Genomic DNA, 18491 nt, shown 5'->3' on the forward strand with positions numbered 1-18491 from the left:
GCTGGTAAGTCAAGTAAGTTTGGGAACCTCTGGTCTAGACCCAGTGCTCAATCCATTGTGTCACTCTGCCTACTTGTCCAAGGCCAAATAACTTGTCCAAGGTCAAAGGGGTACTAAATGGCAGAACTGGTACTCAAATCCAGGTTCTCCAACTCCTAAATTCAGCATCCTGCTGTTTTCCTTCATTTACAAAAATGTTTCCCACTACCCATTTTACAGATGAGTAAACTAGAGTTTTAGGACATTGACTTGTACAAACCTAGACAGGAAGGTGAGCTACTTTTGGCCCAGATGTACTTGACTTACCCAAGGTTACATTGACAGTAAGTAACAGACAGAACTTAAATCTAGATCTTGAGTCTTTTGACTCTAAATTAACACAGGGTTCTTTTCATTATGTTAGCTTTTGGGAAGTTGTATGCAAGACTTTTGTTTTGTTTTTTATTTTTTCCACATTCTAAGAAATTGAGTCCATGGGAAAAAAAAAAAGAATATTTGAACTTTGCCAAGAAGGTATTGGCTGTTGAGAACACAAATCTTAGCTACTACTACCTTAGAATTTTATAGGTCCTTCTTTGCCAATGTTACATTTTAACATGTATAACACAACAAAGTTCTTATACACAGAACATATAATACATTTGAATGCTGGGCTTAAAAAAAGTGACATCCAATATTTATTGAAATCCTACTTGATTATATAGTGTAAAAACATTTGTACTGAAATACATATTGTCTAATAATGTAAGTGAAAAAAGAATTATGTATAAAGTCCAAACCTTTCCAAATAATTCTATAGGTAGTAACAAATGTTTCAACACACAGAATGATTACCTAAATGATTACTTCACACAAATATGGCAAGCATACTGAAACTGTACTTTGCTATAAGAAAATTCAATATATGTGAAAATCCAGATTTACCAAAAAAAAAAAGGTAATCCTAAGAAAGGGTTTATCACAGACTTCCTTTAAATTGCAAACTCTTTGAAATGTATATAAAATTGTCTGATTCATAAAAATTTGATTTTCATGCAACTTTTCAAGAGCACATTTATTGTATTGCACATCTGCGTGATACTGCAGAGTGGTAGGGTTTTAAATGTATGTGTGTGTGTGTGTTATGTGTGTATGTGTGTGTGTTTGGCATTTTTCCACTATCTTAGCACCTATATACATTTATTGATTGTAATAAATGTGTGATATGAAATTTCTGCACATAGTGGTATCATATTATTTTCTCATCCAAAAATCTTCAGTGGCTTCCTACTGCTTTTAGAATAAAGTCCGAAATTCATTAGCCTGTTTGCTAATTAAGCCTTTTGGGATTAATTTGAGAAGCAATCTCTATTGCCGTATCTCAGACACAAATCAGCCTTGTGACCCTGGACAAGTCATTTGAACTCTCGGTGCTCAATAAAACTGAGACCATAAATTTTTGAGAAAGTTCCAATCTGCATTGCTAGAGGGAGTTTCTTTATCCTGGCATTCTCTATACCAATCACATGATAGAGCTAGTCCCTATTGTTGTCCAAAGTAGTTATGAGGTAGCATGGTGCAGTGGAAAGAGTATTTATTGTATCTGGAGTCACAAGACCTGAGGTGGAATTCTGGTTCTACCACTTATTTACCACCTATGTAACTTTGGGCAAGCCATTTAATGGCAATGGGCCTGTTTCTTCATCTGTTATATGGAAGAATGTGACTAAGGTCGCTCTCAGCTCTAAACGTTTGATTCTAATATGGAGCCACTGCCTTGAGGACAGGGGCGTTGTCATGCAATTGTTCAGTCATTTCAATCATGTCTGACCCTTTGTGACACTACTTGGGGTTTTCTTGGCAAAGATACTGGAGTGGTTTGCCATTTCCTTCTCCAGCTCATTTGAGGAAACCTAGGCAAACAGGGTTAAATGACTTGCCCTGGGTCATACAACTAGTAAGTGTCTGAGACTGGACTGGAACAGGAGGATGAATCTTCCTGACTCCAGGACTGGTGCTCTATCTACTGTGCCACCCAGTCACGCTATTCCCATTAATTTATCTTAAACTGACTCCTTTTCATAAGTTAAGGATGTATCAACCAAGGGCACCTTCTATGAAGACATTGTAAGGACAACTATAGATGTGCAAGCTTCTAGCCCTGGAATGGAATTATTTTAAGAGCTAGTTCTTTGTAGTGTTTGTATACATTTACCTTTGAAAGGTTCTGAATTGAACAATGAACTGTGCCCCAGATTGAATAGGAGGAAGAGAGCAGAATTGTATTTGGGAAACTGAATAGCGCTTCCAATGATTCCAAGTTGTTCCGATACCACCCCCCCCCCAAAAAAAATACTCTATCTTTTTAATGCCAATATTCCTCGAGCAATGCCATTTGGCTGGATTTTTTTTTTCTGAAGAATCAAAATTGTGGGTGATCCAAAGAGCAAATGATAGATGCATATGAGGTATAATCTAATACCTCCAGCAGGCTGTATACAAAATATTTTACACATATAACATAAACCCCACCAAAAGTAGAATTGGATTAGGAGGTGGGCAAGAGAGAAGTGACAGACAGCTTGAGTGCTATACTGATACCCAAAGGTTGTCAGGCATCCTATCAACTCTAGCACAATGAAAAGATTCTCACTGGAGGGTTTCAAGTGTAGTCATGCATGAGAACTGCAGACCAGAAAGCACAGATGGGTTGAGATATCTAAGGCTAGAAGTAGTATCCATATTGTATTAAAGTATATTACTAAGTGCTGGATCTATGAGTGCCCCCAGAGAACATACTTGCTTATCAATTGCTATTACCTAGAACACTTTGAGAGGATATACCTCTCCTCCCTCAAACTCTGGACAACTCTCAGATACCCTTCATGCAGCATGTATTGAGGGTTTGGTGGAGGACATTGATCTCTGACAATGAGGAGAAACTGCCATATCAATGGATTTTGGGACTTGGATCACACATGTATTTTGGAATTAAGTAAGGTACAATGTATTTAGGATTTCTATAGCATTCTTAATCTTTACTTTGGCTTTTCTACATTCTTCATGGTATCACTTCCTAATCTTCACTTTTAGTAGGGACGAACAAAGGCCTTCCTAGAAACAACCTAAGATGCCTTGCTATTCTGTGTCTCTGTATATGAGACCATGCATTGAATAATTGGTTTTGGAATCTTAGATTTAACTAGCATTTCAAATTCTGTTCACTAACTGTACACTAAACTTGATCCTTCGCTTCTCAATCCTCAATTGATAGGTTTGGCTGCTTAAGATAGTACATAGTTTTACTTGTGTAAATTTTTCTATCAGAAATTCTGAGAATAGATTATATTCTAGTAACTATTATATATATATATATCTTTGCAAATACTTCTTTTTTGAGGGTATAAATTGGGAGAAGAGAAATTTGGGTTACCGGACTCCAGTCAGAAATTTGTTACAAATTCAAATTCAGGAAACATTCAAATGCCTATTATGGGGAGAGTCCTTATTTAATTTCTAACAAAGTGTGATAATTTACACAGAAAAGTAGAACACGAGGTAGGAAGAAAACTGAATTTGGAACCTGAAGACCTCAGTTCAAATCCCAGGCTCTTAGCCTACTGTGTGACTCTGGACTTGTTTTCTCATACTTAAAAGTGAGGGAGGGGGGCGGCGATGAAGAAGGGAGGGTTTGACTCATGTTCTTTCCTCTAAAGGTCCCATTAAGCTTTGAAATCTATGATTGCTAAAGTTAAATTTATGTTTCAGTAGGTGTGTCCTTAACACGTGTAAAGAGTTTCTTTGTACTTTCAAATCTTCAGCCCCAAACAGCCTCTTGGAGATACATTAGACGAGCATCTAGCTCATGGTGTAAAAGTCACCCATCCTTTTAACCATTATCTTCAATCATCTATCAACCAATCTTCTTCTCCCCAACCCATCCCACACTTCTCATTTAGTTTTCCATCTACTTACTTTGTCCCACCCATTACACCACATGTTCTCTAAGTGAACATTTTTATATGCACTTAAGAGGGTAGGTGTATTTCTGTTCTTGTATTAATTGCTTTTAATAGTAGTATGATAAAACTTGTTATAATATTAGGAATTTAAGCTGTAGCTATTTCCTTTGGCTCAGTTACCTATAATACACACAAAGGTCTTTACTCCAGGGTATCAGGTGCCCTCTAGGGGGAAGGCAATTGTTGAATTTACAGATACAAAGAAATATATAAAACTACACTGATACAGTTCCACTTTGATGCATACATACAGTTGCGTACCGGGAGTCAGCTGGAAATACACAAATAAGTGGATCGTCAGAGTAGGCAAAAAGGTGCTTTGGAGTTTAAGTGAAAGCGTCCATTATCAGTCCAAGGGGTTTGGTCCTCTGTTACAACTATACACTTTTGCAACATACCATACATAAGAAACAAATGATTAAAAGTAACTTGCCCTTACATACTACCCTTTGATCTAAAGTTTTCAAGCCAACTACAGTTATAATTAACCTTGTTTCACCAAGGGCCTACGGATATCCGGTATGACTCCGTTCCCCTTCACGTGTTTTTGAAGCCACTCACTGAAGTGCAGCTATCGGAGATCACACACTTCACGGCCGGGCTGCACCCCGGGAACGCACAGAGTGGGGCTGATCTCATTCTCTCGGGTGTTTTCCGAGGCAGAGAATATAGGGCCGTGCGCACAGCGCCCACTTAGGGATCTTAATCAAGAATCAAAGGCTAATGAAGCAGAGGAGGGAGGAAGCGTCCAGGGCCGCTCCTTTTCTCCACAGGACAACTCCCCTTACTGTGCTTTGCAAGGACCGTCTATACTAGGAACTACGCTCCTCTGGGCCGCGGCCTTGGGCCGTAGGGTGACGCGAGGCCCGACGCACCGCCTCCGGCAGTGCTGCAGGAGAGGGCGGGGTCACTCGCTCCCAGGAAGGAAGAACCTCCGAGCCCTTGGAGTTACAAGCACGGAACATAAATTTCTCACCACCCCTCCCCCCACGCACACGCACGCACACGCCTGCGCGAGCTGGGATCAAGGATTTAGCCACCCGAGCAACTGGGCCCCCAGGCTTTAGAGAGCGATGCACCACTGGTCCCAACCATTACGTAGCGAATGCGTGAGAGTCTGCTCCACCCCTCCATAACTGCGGCTTTCAAATAGCCAGGGCAGAATTCACCCAACCCCATCCGTCCACCCAGGGGAGGTTCCGCCACGACCACAATCCTGCTCATTCCTCCCAGCCGAAGCCAGGTGGGCCAATCAGGCCCAGCCAAAGTCTTGCGATAGGCCCAAAGCAGGTTCGGATTGGCCGAGCTCAAGGAGTTCACCCTCCCTCCCCTTCCCCCTTCCCTCACCGGCGCACCGCGGCCGTTGTCCAATAAGAATGAGCATTATAGGTCTTTGCCCGCCCTCCTTCCCGCCCCGCCTCGGTGAGGGATGGGACAATTCGGGCTTGCTGGGATGTCCTCGGAAGCCCCCTTCCCTCAGCCAATCACTGAGCGATGTGGTTCAACCTCCCAGCGGAGTTTTTCAACCAATGACAAAGCGGCCGAGGCGCAGGGTCGCACACTTTCCTGGGGCTTTTAACCATTCTGGGCCTCTCCGCATTTTTCAGCGAAAGCAGGCGACTGGGAAGCCTTTGATTGGCCATTGCTGCCGTTGACGAATTTCAGCCATTGCCTGAGACCTAACCAGGAAACTTGACTTTCCAACTCCTTCCTCCTCCTTCACCTCCTCTTCCTCCGTCGGCAGTCTCAGGCTCCTTCCGTTGCCTCCGGGCGTAGGGGGTTGGGAGGGTGGTCTAGCGGCCGCTTCCAATTGGCTCCTGCCACCCCTCGGCTATTTCCGGAGGGAGCAGAGAACAGACGACGCTCTCTGATTGGCTGGGGTCGGCGTTCGGCCGAAGCGGGCGGGCGGTGTGCGAAGCCCAGGCTTCGGCCGGCGATTCCCAGACGCCTGTTACGCGGGCGGTGGGGGCTCTGGGTAGTATTGGGCTGGGCTGGTCTAGGGAGGAGGAAGGAGGAGGAGGAGGAGGCGGAGGTGAGAGGGTGGAGGAGGAGCAGGCGAGGGGAGGGGGAGCCAGGCGGCTGCGCAGTAGGCGCTTCTCATACAGAGCAGCCCCCGACCCTGGTGAATGCGGGCTGGAGTCGCTGCTGCCCGGACCGAGTGACAAAGGAAGGAAGGAAGGAAACAAGGAGGAGCCGGGGGCCCCCCTAAGCCGCTGTCAGGGCGCCGGGCTTTGGGCAAAGCGCGAACATTTCCCGAGCGGGCAGCGAGCGGAGCTAGGGGGCGGGAGGGCAGCGACGGTGCCTTGGACGGGGGAGGGGGCCCTCAAGGGACGGAAGCGGTTGCCGGGTTCCCATGTCCCCGGCGTATGGGGAGCAGCACAGGAGCCGCTGCTTGGGGTCTGAAGGGAGCTGCCGCCGCCGCCGCCGCCATGGCCGCTGGATCCAGCCACCGCCTGCAGCTGCCCCTGGCGCAATGAGGAGAGGAGCTGCCGCCGCCGCCCCCCGCCGCCTCTGACCGACTCCCCAGATCCGACGCCTTCGAGCTCTCCGGTCCGGGCCGCGCTGAGCCGCGCCGACCGAGCGCTCCCTCCGCCCGTCGGCCGGATCCTGCCGCCACCGCCGCCGCCGGATCCGCAGCATTTCCAGTCGCATCACCCAGCCACCCTCCCTGCCTCCCTCCTTCCTTCCCCCTTCCCATCCCCCTTTCTCTTCAAGCAAGAGACTCGTGATCCCTCCGCCGCTTCCCTTCTTCATTGACTCAAAAAAAAAAGATCCCCGAGGAGGAAAAAAAAATAATATTCAAAGTACTGAAATTCCAATCAAGTAATTTCTCCCCTTCTCTTCCCTTCCCCCTCCGTTTTAACAGATATTTTTCAGGTTTTTCTCCCTTCCCCCTCCAAAGGTGAGGGGGAGAAGAATTGTATTTTTTCCCCAGCCCCAAATCATCTATATAGAAAAATCCATAACTCATCCGTCTTGAAAGAGGATATAAATCGATCGTTTGGTTTTATATAGCTACGTAAAAGGAGTGAAAAGCCAAGAAGAAAAAAAATTTTTTTTGGTGTGTGTGTGTGAGCTTAATGCTGCATTTGTCATTAACTTACACCCCAAAATAAAACAAAAGGAAGAAAAGGAGGAAGAAGGTGATCGGGAAAGAGAGATCATGTCAGGGCGGCCCAGAACCACCTCCTTTGCAGAGAGCTGCAAACCAGTGCAGCAGCCTTCAGCTTTTGGCAGCATGAAAGTTAGCAGTGAGTATTGATTTTTTTTTTTTACCCCCTCACACCTTCCCTTTAAAATAAAGATCTTGAAATGCCTGGATTAGAAAATACATTAGAAACCAAAAATTCAACAGCCTGTGTAATGGAAAAAGGTGAAAGTAGTCGCTATTCAAAGATGAAGCACCTCCCTCTCTCCTTCCGTACCTTCCCCCCAACGTCTCATTAACCTTGAATTGACAGAATGTGATTTTTATTTGGATGTTTTAGTTTGCAAGTTTGTTTTTTTTCCCCCTGTCTAGCATGATTCCTAATATTTTTAGGAATGGCCTTCCTAAGCAGCTGCTTAAAGAATCCATAGAAAATTAAGGATCTAAGTAATCAATCATCTTTTTGAGTAAGGAAAAAGAAGACGATTTCTTGCATAAAACAAAACAAGATATACAAGTTGAAGCGTGGATGCCTTTTTTTTGAATGAGAAGAGACGTTTAGGAAGCTCAGACCTTAGTATGGTTATCTTGGTTTTATGCTTTTAATAGATATTTAACATTTATTTTTTGGATATGTAAAATAATCGATTGTACTCGGGTCAGCTCGTGCCATGATCAGGTTTTAAATTTGGAGGTTATTCATTTCCACCTTAAAAATAATGGGCTTGTGGCAGCACACTACAGCAGCAGTGCTGCATATGTTGTAAGTTGACTAATTGGTTTTAATATGTCATCCTATGTCTTTTGGTTGTGACGTTAGAAATTTAATGAGGAGTTATTGAGATTTGTGTTTTAATTAAAAAGTTCACATTTCAGTTTGACCTTTTTTGTGATTTAGAATTTTAATGTCAATTTCAACATGCTAACCTACACTTCAGTGGTTGCTAATTAAAACTATCATTTTAATTCATTTGGAGGGGGTACTGTTTTGGTGGCTTTATTAAAGTCCTGAATTAAAGTGTATTTTAAAGGACTGTTTAAAATGTCTGTATTGTGATTTCTTTTTTGTATCAGAAAAAAGCTTTAGCAATGATTTTGTTATACCTTTACAAATGTTGATGTCACTCCTGGACTGGCAGATGCACCAGGTTACTCTGAATTAACTAGTACTTATCAGAAACTGTATTTTCTCTGAAATGTTTTTTTTTTTTTTAATGCATCTGAAGCTTTGAAGAGATCGCAGAACTGAGTAATTTTAAGTACCTTCTTTCATAGCTTCTGGAGCAGAGATGAATATGTTAAGAATATGTGAATGTAGACAGTTTGTTGTCAAACTGCCCTTTTTAATCCATTTCTTTGCACCAAAAATTAATAGTTTCTTACTGTTTTTGCCATATGTCCAACACTTTCAGTTCATCTTCATTTCTGCTTTTTGAAAATACATAATGTGAACTTGGAACAATGTTTATAACAGTTTAATTTTTTATCTTACTGAAATGCACTTCTAGAATTTGACCAATTGTAATCTCATTATTCTTGAAGTGAGATGCAGCAAGAAAGAGATGAAGTAAGGTTCAGTTGAATTTCCTTTCTATTCTTGAGTCAAAGACTGCCTGGTTAGAAAGAAAAGAAATTTTAATACAGGTTACTTTTTTGAAAAATTGGTTAAATTGCAAATGGTATTCAACCCTTATACTGACATCAGGGTTCAGCTATACTGGACCATGTTGACTTTGGACTTCTGTTTCATGTAAGCCTGTATCTATGTTGGTATTAAATAGTGAAGTTAAAGGTAGTAACTGGGAAATATTTTTATTTTGGAAAGTATAATCAAATTTTTGTTTTTCTGATTGTCAGCCAACTAAAATTCTAGGGAAGGGGAAAGAAGCAAACTATGCATTACTCTGGAAGGTCAAACCATTGTAAGTACATTATGGGTCAGATGAGATGAATATTTAAAATTCTGCTGTAATCTTCAGCTGTGATGGAGCAAGTCTTAAAATAGTGTAGGAATCTCTCCTGAGTTGTTGGAATGTGTATTTTTCATAATAGAAATTTGGAGTAATAGTTAACTGAGACTGATTAACAAATTCATTAGTTATAGCAAAGAAAAACAAAGCAGTTTTACCTCTTCAAACTTTGTTTTGTTGGAAGAATTAATTTATTCACTTTCAAAGTGGCTGTATTTGACGTGTCTGCCGAGAGCAACATTGCTGAATTATGTGTTTAAATTTTGACTGGTAAATTAGTATAGTATATTAAATTGAATCTGTAACCTCATCTTTTATGGGTGTAAATTACCATAGTAAGTAGAAATTTAACGTCAAATACAATCATGCCTCTGACTTTAAATTTAAGGATAGCTTTGAGGAAATGAGGATAATTAAACATTTAGTCAGTATTTGTCATGCAGAGTCCTGCACAAATAGGACTACTTGAGACCATTTTTCTGGGGAAACGAACATAAAACCATCTATTAAAACGGTGTGGGTGATACAATCAAATTGAATGCTTGCTTGCTAGTGGGACTTAATAAAGAATGATCAAAGGAAGAGTTAATCAGGGAAAACTACCTGAAGAAGGTAAATTTCAAGTCAGAATTTGATGGAGGCAGTGTTGGATTGGGGTCAGCCATGTGTAGCAGAAAGAACACTGGATTTAGTGGCTGAAGATCTGGTTTTGACTCTCAGCTTTGTTAGCCATGTGACTGTCAAATTACTTAATATCTCTGAGCCTGTTCACTACTATGTAAAATAATAATAATAATACTGATGCTCCTTACTTCATAGGGTTGTTTCGAGGAAGAAAGGAACTTTGTATAAATGAAGTTACATAGAAATGTTTGCAGTTACTGTTGGAATATGGAAAGAAATTATGTATTCTAGTTGGGAGAATTATAATGATTAAACCACGAAGGTAAGAATTAGCATGTGACTTGGTAGACATCACAGACATTGGCTAAAAAGAGATGAAGGAGGAAAGCCACAGGGAAAGCAGTTGACAGATCCAAATTTCTCTCTATTTTTTTTTTTGACAGGTAAAAGCTAGCTTCTCTAGATTTTATTGAATTGACATGTAGAATAGGGAGCATGATGTTTGAAGAAGCTAAGTATGGCAGTTATCTTTAGAGTGGATTGGAGTGGAGTGAGACAGTGAGAAGAGTTAGGGGGCTACTAGAAGTCAGCTCAAGTTAGAAGTGGTTATAGTGGCTGTAGAATTGGAAAGCAAGGAACAAATTGGAGAGAAATGAAGAAACTGGCAAGCTGTCAAGACCCTGCATGAGAGAGGGGGGCGGGGAAGAGGGAGGGAAGTGGGGAGAGGGTAGAAGGAAGGTCTGATGATGAAAATGACTGAGCATGAAAGACAGAAGTAATAATATTTGTTATGATAGTGGTAAAGAAGTGCTGTGTGAAATAAGTTAAGTCGATAGGTTGAGTTTTTCTCCAGGTTTCAGTAGGTAGCTGTTAACTAGCAATGACATCTAAATTTCTAAGCCATTTTATGACTTGCAGACCTTTTTGCAGCTTAGAATAGAACTTGCTCAAGATTTGGAAGAAGTAAATTTGTAATTTACAATGTGACAAGGAAGAAAGAGCTGGCCTTGAAGTCAGGAAGACCTAGGTTCAAGTCCTATCTGTGAAACATTGGCACTGTGACTCTAGGCAACTCACTTTTCAGTGCTCCAAGCAACTTTCCAAGATCCTGAGTTGCAGAGCAAGTCTTGATCTGCATTGGTAGAGGGAGTTTCCTCCATGGGAGCTTCCAATTCCAATTAAATGACTGGTCCTATAAAAATAAATTGAAACTTACATTGTTTTATTTTCAAAGCTGTAGAACTCACTAAATGACTTTAAAAGTTGCTGAGTTGAACAGGGGCCATTAGAGTAATAATCAGAATCATTTGCTTGAGGCCTCATATTTTTGTGGTTGAATTGTGGTCCTACAAATAAGAATTTTTTATGTTTCTTGTATTCTGATTATAGATAGCTACCTAAATGTTCTTCCTTTTGATCAATGAATTATGCTCTTCTCATCAGAGAAAAGTTAGATTATAGGTATGAAATGAGGTATAAATATTCAAATATAGCCAACATTTTGCTTTGTTTTACTTGACTCTTATTACAGAAGAGGATTTTATTTTGGTGGTGGGTGGAGTTATTGGAAAGTGAGTTAAGAGTATGGGAAAAAAAAGACAATCGATAAAACATTTTTTAAAAACCCAAATGGGGGCAGCTAGGTGGCACAGCCAGTAGGGCACTGGCCTTGGAGTCAGGAGGACCTAAGTTCAAATCTGGTCTCAGACACTTGACACGCTTACTAGCTGTGTGACCTTGGGCAAGTCACTTAACCCCAATTCCCCTGCCTTCCCCCGCTCCAAAAAAACCCAAAATAAATAAAAACCCAAATAATCGAGAGGACTTTAAGGATTGAAAAAAAAAAGGCAGTTTGTGTTGTGAGTAGTAAAGTCGACAGCAAAAATCAGGAGTATGTTTTATCTAAGACTTCTAGCAAATACTGGATACCTTGCTCGTTTCTTTTTGTTGGGTATAAGTAGTCTATCTGTTGAGTAAACTATTTCTTTTAAACGTATTTTTCATAATAAATACTAACGGATACCCTTATCCTAAAATTTAGATGATTTAGAGCTAGAAGAAGTCTGGTCTGGTTCCTTTCTTTTACAAAGAAGAAAACTGGTGTCCAGAAAAGTTAAATTAATTCCCCAAGGACCCATGTTATTAGGGAGGAGAGCCAAAATTTGAACCTAGCTCTTTTAACTTTATATGTATCACTCTTTCCACTCTTAAGTATGTGTGTGTGTGTGTGTGTTGCCTCAGATCTCTTGATTTGTTATGAATGAACTGTCTTCTTTTCAATTTTTATTTCTGGTAGCTTTATTAAATATTAAAATTGAGAAAGTCACATTTTCCATTCTAAATATCTACTTGCTATAAGCAATTTAGGCTAGATTAGTAGAGTGACCATTTGTAAGTGGTGAAAGAATTTTAGCAAACTGGCAGGATTTATGTCTTAACCCTAGAATTTGGTAAGGGGAAAGAAAATTGCTTAGTAACTCTGATTGTCTCAAGTAAGTTCCTCTAATATAATTAATAGTATAGTACCTGCATCTGACTAGGGTGGTAGGCAATATTGTATTAAAAAAAGATAATACTGCTTCCTATATAGTTTTTCTGTGCCTAGATCAAGATTTATATCCTGTTATCTTTATGACATTTGAAAAGGTCATTAGAATTTAGCCAGCTCTTGATTGCTTGTGTTAAAACAATGATAGCAATGTATATTTGAAATGCAGTTAATTATTTCTGAACTTAATTTTAGTAATTGTCTTTCATTTCCTTCTCCCAACAATCTTCTCCTTTGCTGCTACAAGATTGAATTCCAACTTTAACTTCTATTTCTGTTATTGTTCCATATGGTGGAAGCACTAATAGTTTAATGTCCAAAAGTGGAAAGATGGATTATGGAAACATAGAATCTTTTGTCTCTCTGTTAAAATCTCTAGGGCATTTTCTTGTTTTTAAAATACATTGTTATCGATCTCTCGTTGTCAGTCAGTAAATGCTTATGAAGCGCTTACTACTTGCTAGACGCTGTGGTTAAGTGCTGTGGTACAAAGAAAGGCAGAAAGATAGTCCCTAATCAGTCTGATGAGAAAGGCAACATGCAAACATCTATGTTCAAGTATGCTATGTAGAAAATAATTTGGAGATAACAGAAGTAAAGCACTAGAATTAAGGGAGATTTAGAAGGGTTTCCTGCAGAAGGTGTGATTTTAGCTGGAATTTGAAGGAAGTCGTGGAAACCAAGAGGTGTAGATGAGAAGGGAGAGAGAGAGTTCCAGGCTTAGGAAGTTGGACAGTGAAAATGCCTGGAGTCTGGAGATGAGTGTCTCGTGTGGGGAACAGCAAGGAAACCATTGTCACTGGATTGGGGGGGTATAAGATGTGAAAAGATTGGAAAGAGATGAAGGGTCCAAGTTATGAAAGGCAGAGGATTTTTTTTAATCCTGAAAGTGATAGGGAGCCGCTGGAGTCTATTGAGGAGCCTGGGGGGGAGGGGTGTGTGTGATTTGTTTGATCCTGTGCTTTAGGAACATAACTTTGGCAGTTGAGTGGAGTATAGACAGGAATGAGGATCCAGCCACCAGCAGATTATTATAATTGTCCGGATGTGAGGTGATGAAGGCTTGTACCAGTGTAATGGCAGTGTCAGAGAAGAGAGAGGGGCATATGAGAGATGTTAAAAAGGTAGAAATGATGGAACTAGGCAACAGATTGGATTTGGGTGGTAAGTGAGATAATACCTAGATTTTGAGCCTGGGTATTTTTTTTCACTATCTCTTTCCCTCCTGGAGAGCCATCAAATACAAGAAGTTTTCTTTTAAAGGAAAGAAGGAAAAAAAAGCAAAACCATTGAAAATCCATCCATTGAAAAAGTCCTTGGGTGCAGCCTTTTGACTGAGTCCAAGTTTTATAGAACCAATCTTTTTATTAAGGGGATTTGTTCTGTGAAGTTTGGATTCAGTCAGAAAGTCACACTTGAGGACCTAGAGGGGTTCCCCACCCCTGTTAGACACGGGTGTACTTCCCACCTCACAGAGGAATGGGGTGGGAGTGTCTTCTCCTCTCTTTTCTTTTTTGGGCAGCATACTTGTTCCTTATAATTTTGCAACACTAACTTTTCGTTGTTTTTGTGGTGGTGGTTTTTTCCATTTACGTTGTTGTCTTTCTGTATGTTACTTTCTTGGCTCTGCTTTTTCACTGGGCATCAATTCGTGGAGATATTAAGCTTCTCTGTATTCATTACATTCATGTACCACAACTCATTTAGCCATTTTCCAATCTACTTTGTTTCCATTTCTTTGTTCTACTACTATTAATATTTTGGTGTATATACTTTCTTTTTAACTCCTTGGGGTATATACTTACTAGTTAAATATCTGGGTCAAAGGGTTTGGACATTTTACTCACTCTATTTGCATAGGAATCATAGAATCCTAGTCCTGGGAGGGACCTGTAGTTATATGGTTAAACCTATTCTTGACGAATCCACTTTCTACAGTGTTACAAGTGGTCCTTCAGTCCCACTTGAAGATTTTCAGTAGAAGGGAATTCAGTACCTCCTAAGGCAATCCATTCTATTTTGGAGCAGTTTTGTTAGAATTTGTCCCCCTTATGACCGGTTGAAATTTGCCTCTCTGTAATTTCTACCCAGTACTCTTCCATTGGTTTCTTCTGAGGTCAAGAAAAACAAGGCTGATTGAGAATCAGGGTGGTATAATGGATAGATGGCTTGACTTGGAGTTAGCTTTATACATACATACACATGTATAAAACATAATATCTTTGCGTATATGTTATATACACATATGCTACATATACATATGTGTATAACCACTTTGTAAACTTTAGAGTGTTACATAAATGGCAATCATTATCTATATGACAGCCCTTCAAATACTTGAATACAGCTATCATTTCCCTGTCATAGCTTTTCTCCAAGAAAAACATTTCCATTTAATTTAACTGATCATATAATATGGCTTTCATTTCTCTCCTCACTCTGGGCATACTCTCCTGGAAGGTGCCCTAGCTTGTCAGTGTCTTTCAAAGGCGGTATTCAACATTGAAGCAAGGATAAGTTGCAAATAAAAACACTTGTTTGGATACATGCCCATTTGAGGCTCCCATATAATATGTATGAAAGGTGAACATGGTTCCTGTAGAGCTCAAGCTTGTTCTGTGACCTGTGCACCCTCCTCAGCATTAACAATATGTTAGCCTACTTCCATCCTCTCCCTATCCTTAGAACAGCTTGAACGTTGCATATGAGTTGCCACTTCTGGTAGAGGCAGCAAGCCTGGGGAATCCAAGAGCTGGAGGTGCCAAATAGGGAACCCAAAACTAGTGACCCATTTTGGGACTTCTAACAGAACTATGTTTTGATCTGTTTGAACTTAGATTGCGAAACATGATTTTGATATTTCTAGTGTCGTATTTCCAATTTTATTATTAGATTATGGAATTGAGAGAGATTGGGAAGGGGAATAATGTATCATAGGAACTGCATTTGCTGTTACCAGTATGATCAATTTGACTCCCAAATACTGTTTAATAAGAAAATAATCACAACTTGCTGCAATATTTAGCATCACTTTTAAAGACTTTGCTTCTTGAGCCACGTCAGTAAGTTGTTTAATTTCAGGATTAGAGGTATTTATAGTTCATTGTTTAAGTTAATGACTTTTTAAATAGTTTAATATATAGTTGAATATGTACGGGACAGGTAGGGAAAATCTCTGGGAACGGGACACAGTAAGAAGTTTAGTTCATTTCTTTTGTAAAAGAGCAGAATTTTGTTAGAGTGCTGTAATTGTACAGCTAAGTGTGTTAATTATTTGTTATACACATGTAATATGATAGATATTGTACATAATTAGGTGACTTTACATCTAGGTTGCTTGCATTCAAATGATGTGCAAGAAGAAACCTTACTTTCCTACAGGTTAAGCTTTTTTTTGTTTATAATTCTTCACTGTGGTACAAGGGCAATACTTGTGGTGATTTTAAGTTCTGGGGGATTATTTTACATTTAGTGATGCCTTAGCAATTTCAACTAAATTTTTTGATTGTATTAAACGAATTTGTACTTAATACTGATTAAGGAGGTTGTCAGAATTAACTAGCATTGCAAATAGTTCACAATTTGTATGTTTTCCTGCCATTTTCAAAAAACCCTTTTAAGAATATGAATTATTTTTGGGTTCTTTGAAACTAATTGTTTCCAATAGAGGTCCATTACAGATGGAAATCTAAGGGCTTATTCTAGTACAAGAAGAAAAAGAGTGTATGGTGTGTGTTTTTAAAACTATTCAACTAGAACCTTGATTTCTTTGGAGGCAGAATATAATGTTCCTTAAGGCAAAACGAGTATATCTATACTCCTCAGGTCCTAATAGAGTGAGGTTATCTAAAGTAGCCATTTTTAGGATTGGTTATTTTCTTTTACTTCTTACACCTGTGCCTACTGTGGGGTGCAGAAGATATTTGCCTAGTCTCTAAAATTTGGTAATAAATTCCATGAAGGCATTTTTGCATGAAATTAAGTTCAGTTTGTTAAGAATTTATTGAATGTCTAGAATTATGGGTTCTTGATTAGGCCAAGAATTAAAAGTTAAATTAAGGCTCTTGAGCCCTTAAAGTAGATGCTTCAGAGTCTTTTTGCTAAAGCTAAAGCATTTCAGACATAAAGTCTTTCAGACTTTCTTTCACTCTGAGCATATTGACTCTTTATATTCTCTTCTAATAAGCTTTGATCTGGTTTTCCAAGCCCACTGCAAATTTAAAGAGGGAGAATAAGGCTGCTGTTGGAAAGAATGGCAATGATAGAGAGCGAAAGCTAGATTCAGTGCAATGAAGAAGACAGACCTTAAAAAAAAAATCTGACAACTTGAGAAGCACAGTATTGGGCACCATTGTATGTAGGGGTCAGAGAGCCCAATATCTTAGGCTTGGGAGGAAAAAGTGAGACTGGTGACTTTCCCTCACTTAAATCCAATTCACTTGCATGTCATGTCATCACCTCCCTGATGTCATGGTCCTCTTGGAGAACTAAGGACAAACAACATCTTAGGCAAGAATAAACATACATACATATATATATATATATATATATATATATATCTCCTACTATTTTCTAAGCACTATGTTAAATGCTTTTTATAAATATCTCATTTGATTCTCCCGATGCTATTATTATCCCCATTTTACAGTTGAGGAAACTGAGGCAAGCAGGTTAAGTGACTTGGCCAGGGAGACACAGCTAGTAAGTGTCTGAGGCTGGATTTAAATTTGCATTGGAATGACTCCAGACCCAGTGCTTCATCCATTGAGCCACTAGCTGCTTCTCTGGCAAGGTCTTCACCATTGTTGTGCCACTTTTAATATTTGTAGTGATAACTTCTATGTTAGATTCAAAGGTATGTTCACTACACCCTGTTTAAGACGGCAAGGAAGTATGCCATTTTTAAAGGAATATTTCTGTGGAGGGAAGTGGTGAAAAGAGTTCCTCATTTATCAAATCATGAATCCTGCGTATATTTGCATGTTCTATATATGTTTTTTTGGAGCCTTCAGGGCCAAACACATCCTCAGTTATCCAGGGGACTTATTCCTTGAGAGATCTGGATACCTGACATTTAATGTAATATTATTCAGAATTGGACTTTATTGTTTATTTATCACTAAAGTAATGAGAGGTTGAGGACTCGATCGTATCTGACTTACCAAACTCCAGTTGGGTTGTTACAGCACAGGTAGAGTAATCATGTTTCCCTTACTGGGCCATCCAGATATTTTTCCTAGATTTCTTAAAATAGTGTTAAATTTGTATAGTATTTTACAATTTGCAAATTGGATTCTTCACAATTCTTTGAGAGCAATATCATACAAAATCATCAGTAGTCAACAAGCATTTATTAAGTACCTACTTTGTACCTAGGCACACTGTGATAGGTTGCGGGGATGCAGAGACAAAAGCAAAGCACAACATTTCCCTTAAGTAGTATACATTTTACCAAGAGCGTATTTGGGAGGGAATGAGATGCATTAGTTGCTGGAGATGGGAAGGTAATCAGGAAAAGCTTCCCTTAAACGTCGTCTTCATTTTGCAGACGAGGAAACAGGCACAGGGATTAATTGATTTGTTGATGATCATGTGACTTGTAGGTAGAGCTGTTGCTTGATTTCATCAGGTCTTTTGACTTCATCATATGTTTTCTCCATTACACCACTATGCCATCTCCATACATAAATATTTTAAAGATTTGGAATTTCCTTTAGGTATTCCTTATACATTTGCAGATCATAACATCTTTATGGTTTAATAGATAATGTTAGAACTTTGCTCTGGCTGGAAAATTCATCACCATGTATCCAACTGATTTTGAGTCTCTCAGTTTATCTAGACTGGTTCTTGAATTATAGATTTATAATTTGTCACTGGACCTATACTCAAAATCTTTCCCATTTGGTAAGATCTGCTAGTCTGTACTCCATTGGCATCACCTTAGAGAACCCTTGGAGAAGCCATGGTCACCTTAAAAGTGATGAAGCATCAGAACAGGATTTTAGTAGAAGTTTATACATTTCAATCTTAGAGTCCTCCTGATCCAGTTCTAATAAATTTGACTATCTGGTTTCTAAATCCATGGAAGATTAGACACCTGAAGTTAGGAGAGGTTAAAGGGACTGCTACGCTGACAACAGCACAAAATGCTGAGCAAGGAAGAAGACAAACTTTAAGCTATTTCTTTAAAGATATTT

General features: G+C 39.6%; 1 protein-coding gene across 4 annotated transcripts in view; it reads left to right on the forward strand.

Moving 5' to 3' along the window:
- Positions 1-6100: 6100 nt before the first annotated feature.
- Positions 6101-18491, forward strand: part of GSK3B (glycogen synthase kinase 3 beta) — a 285006-nt gene continuing 272615 nt past the window's right edge. For 2 of the 4 annotated variants that reach the window (XM_036746202.1, XM_036746204.1), the window contains exon 1: positions 6101-7252. In XM_036746202.1, the coding sequence (XP_036602097.1) occupies positions 7165-7252 (88 nt within the window). In that variant the 5' untranslated portion in view covers positions 6101-7164. The remainder of the gene's footprint in view (positions 7253-18491) is intronic. The other 2 variants (XM_036746201.1, XM_036746203.1) reach the window with 1 other exon arrangement.

This window comes from Trichosurus vulpecula, chromosome 2 (genome assembly GCF_011100635.1).
Source record: "Trichosurus vulpecula isolate mTriVul1 chromosome 2, mTriVul1.pri, whole genome shotgun sequence".
Lineage (NCBI taxonomy): Eukaryota > Metazoa > Chordata > Mammalia > Diprotodontia > Phalangeridae > Trichosurus > Trichosurus vulpecula.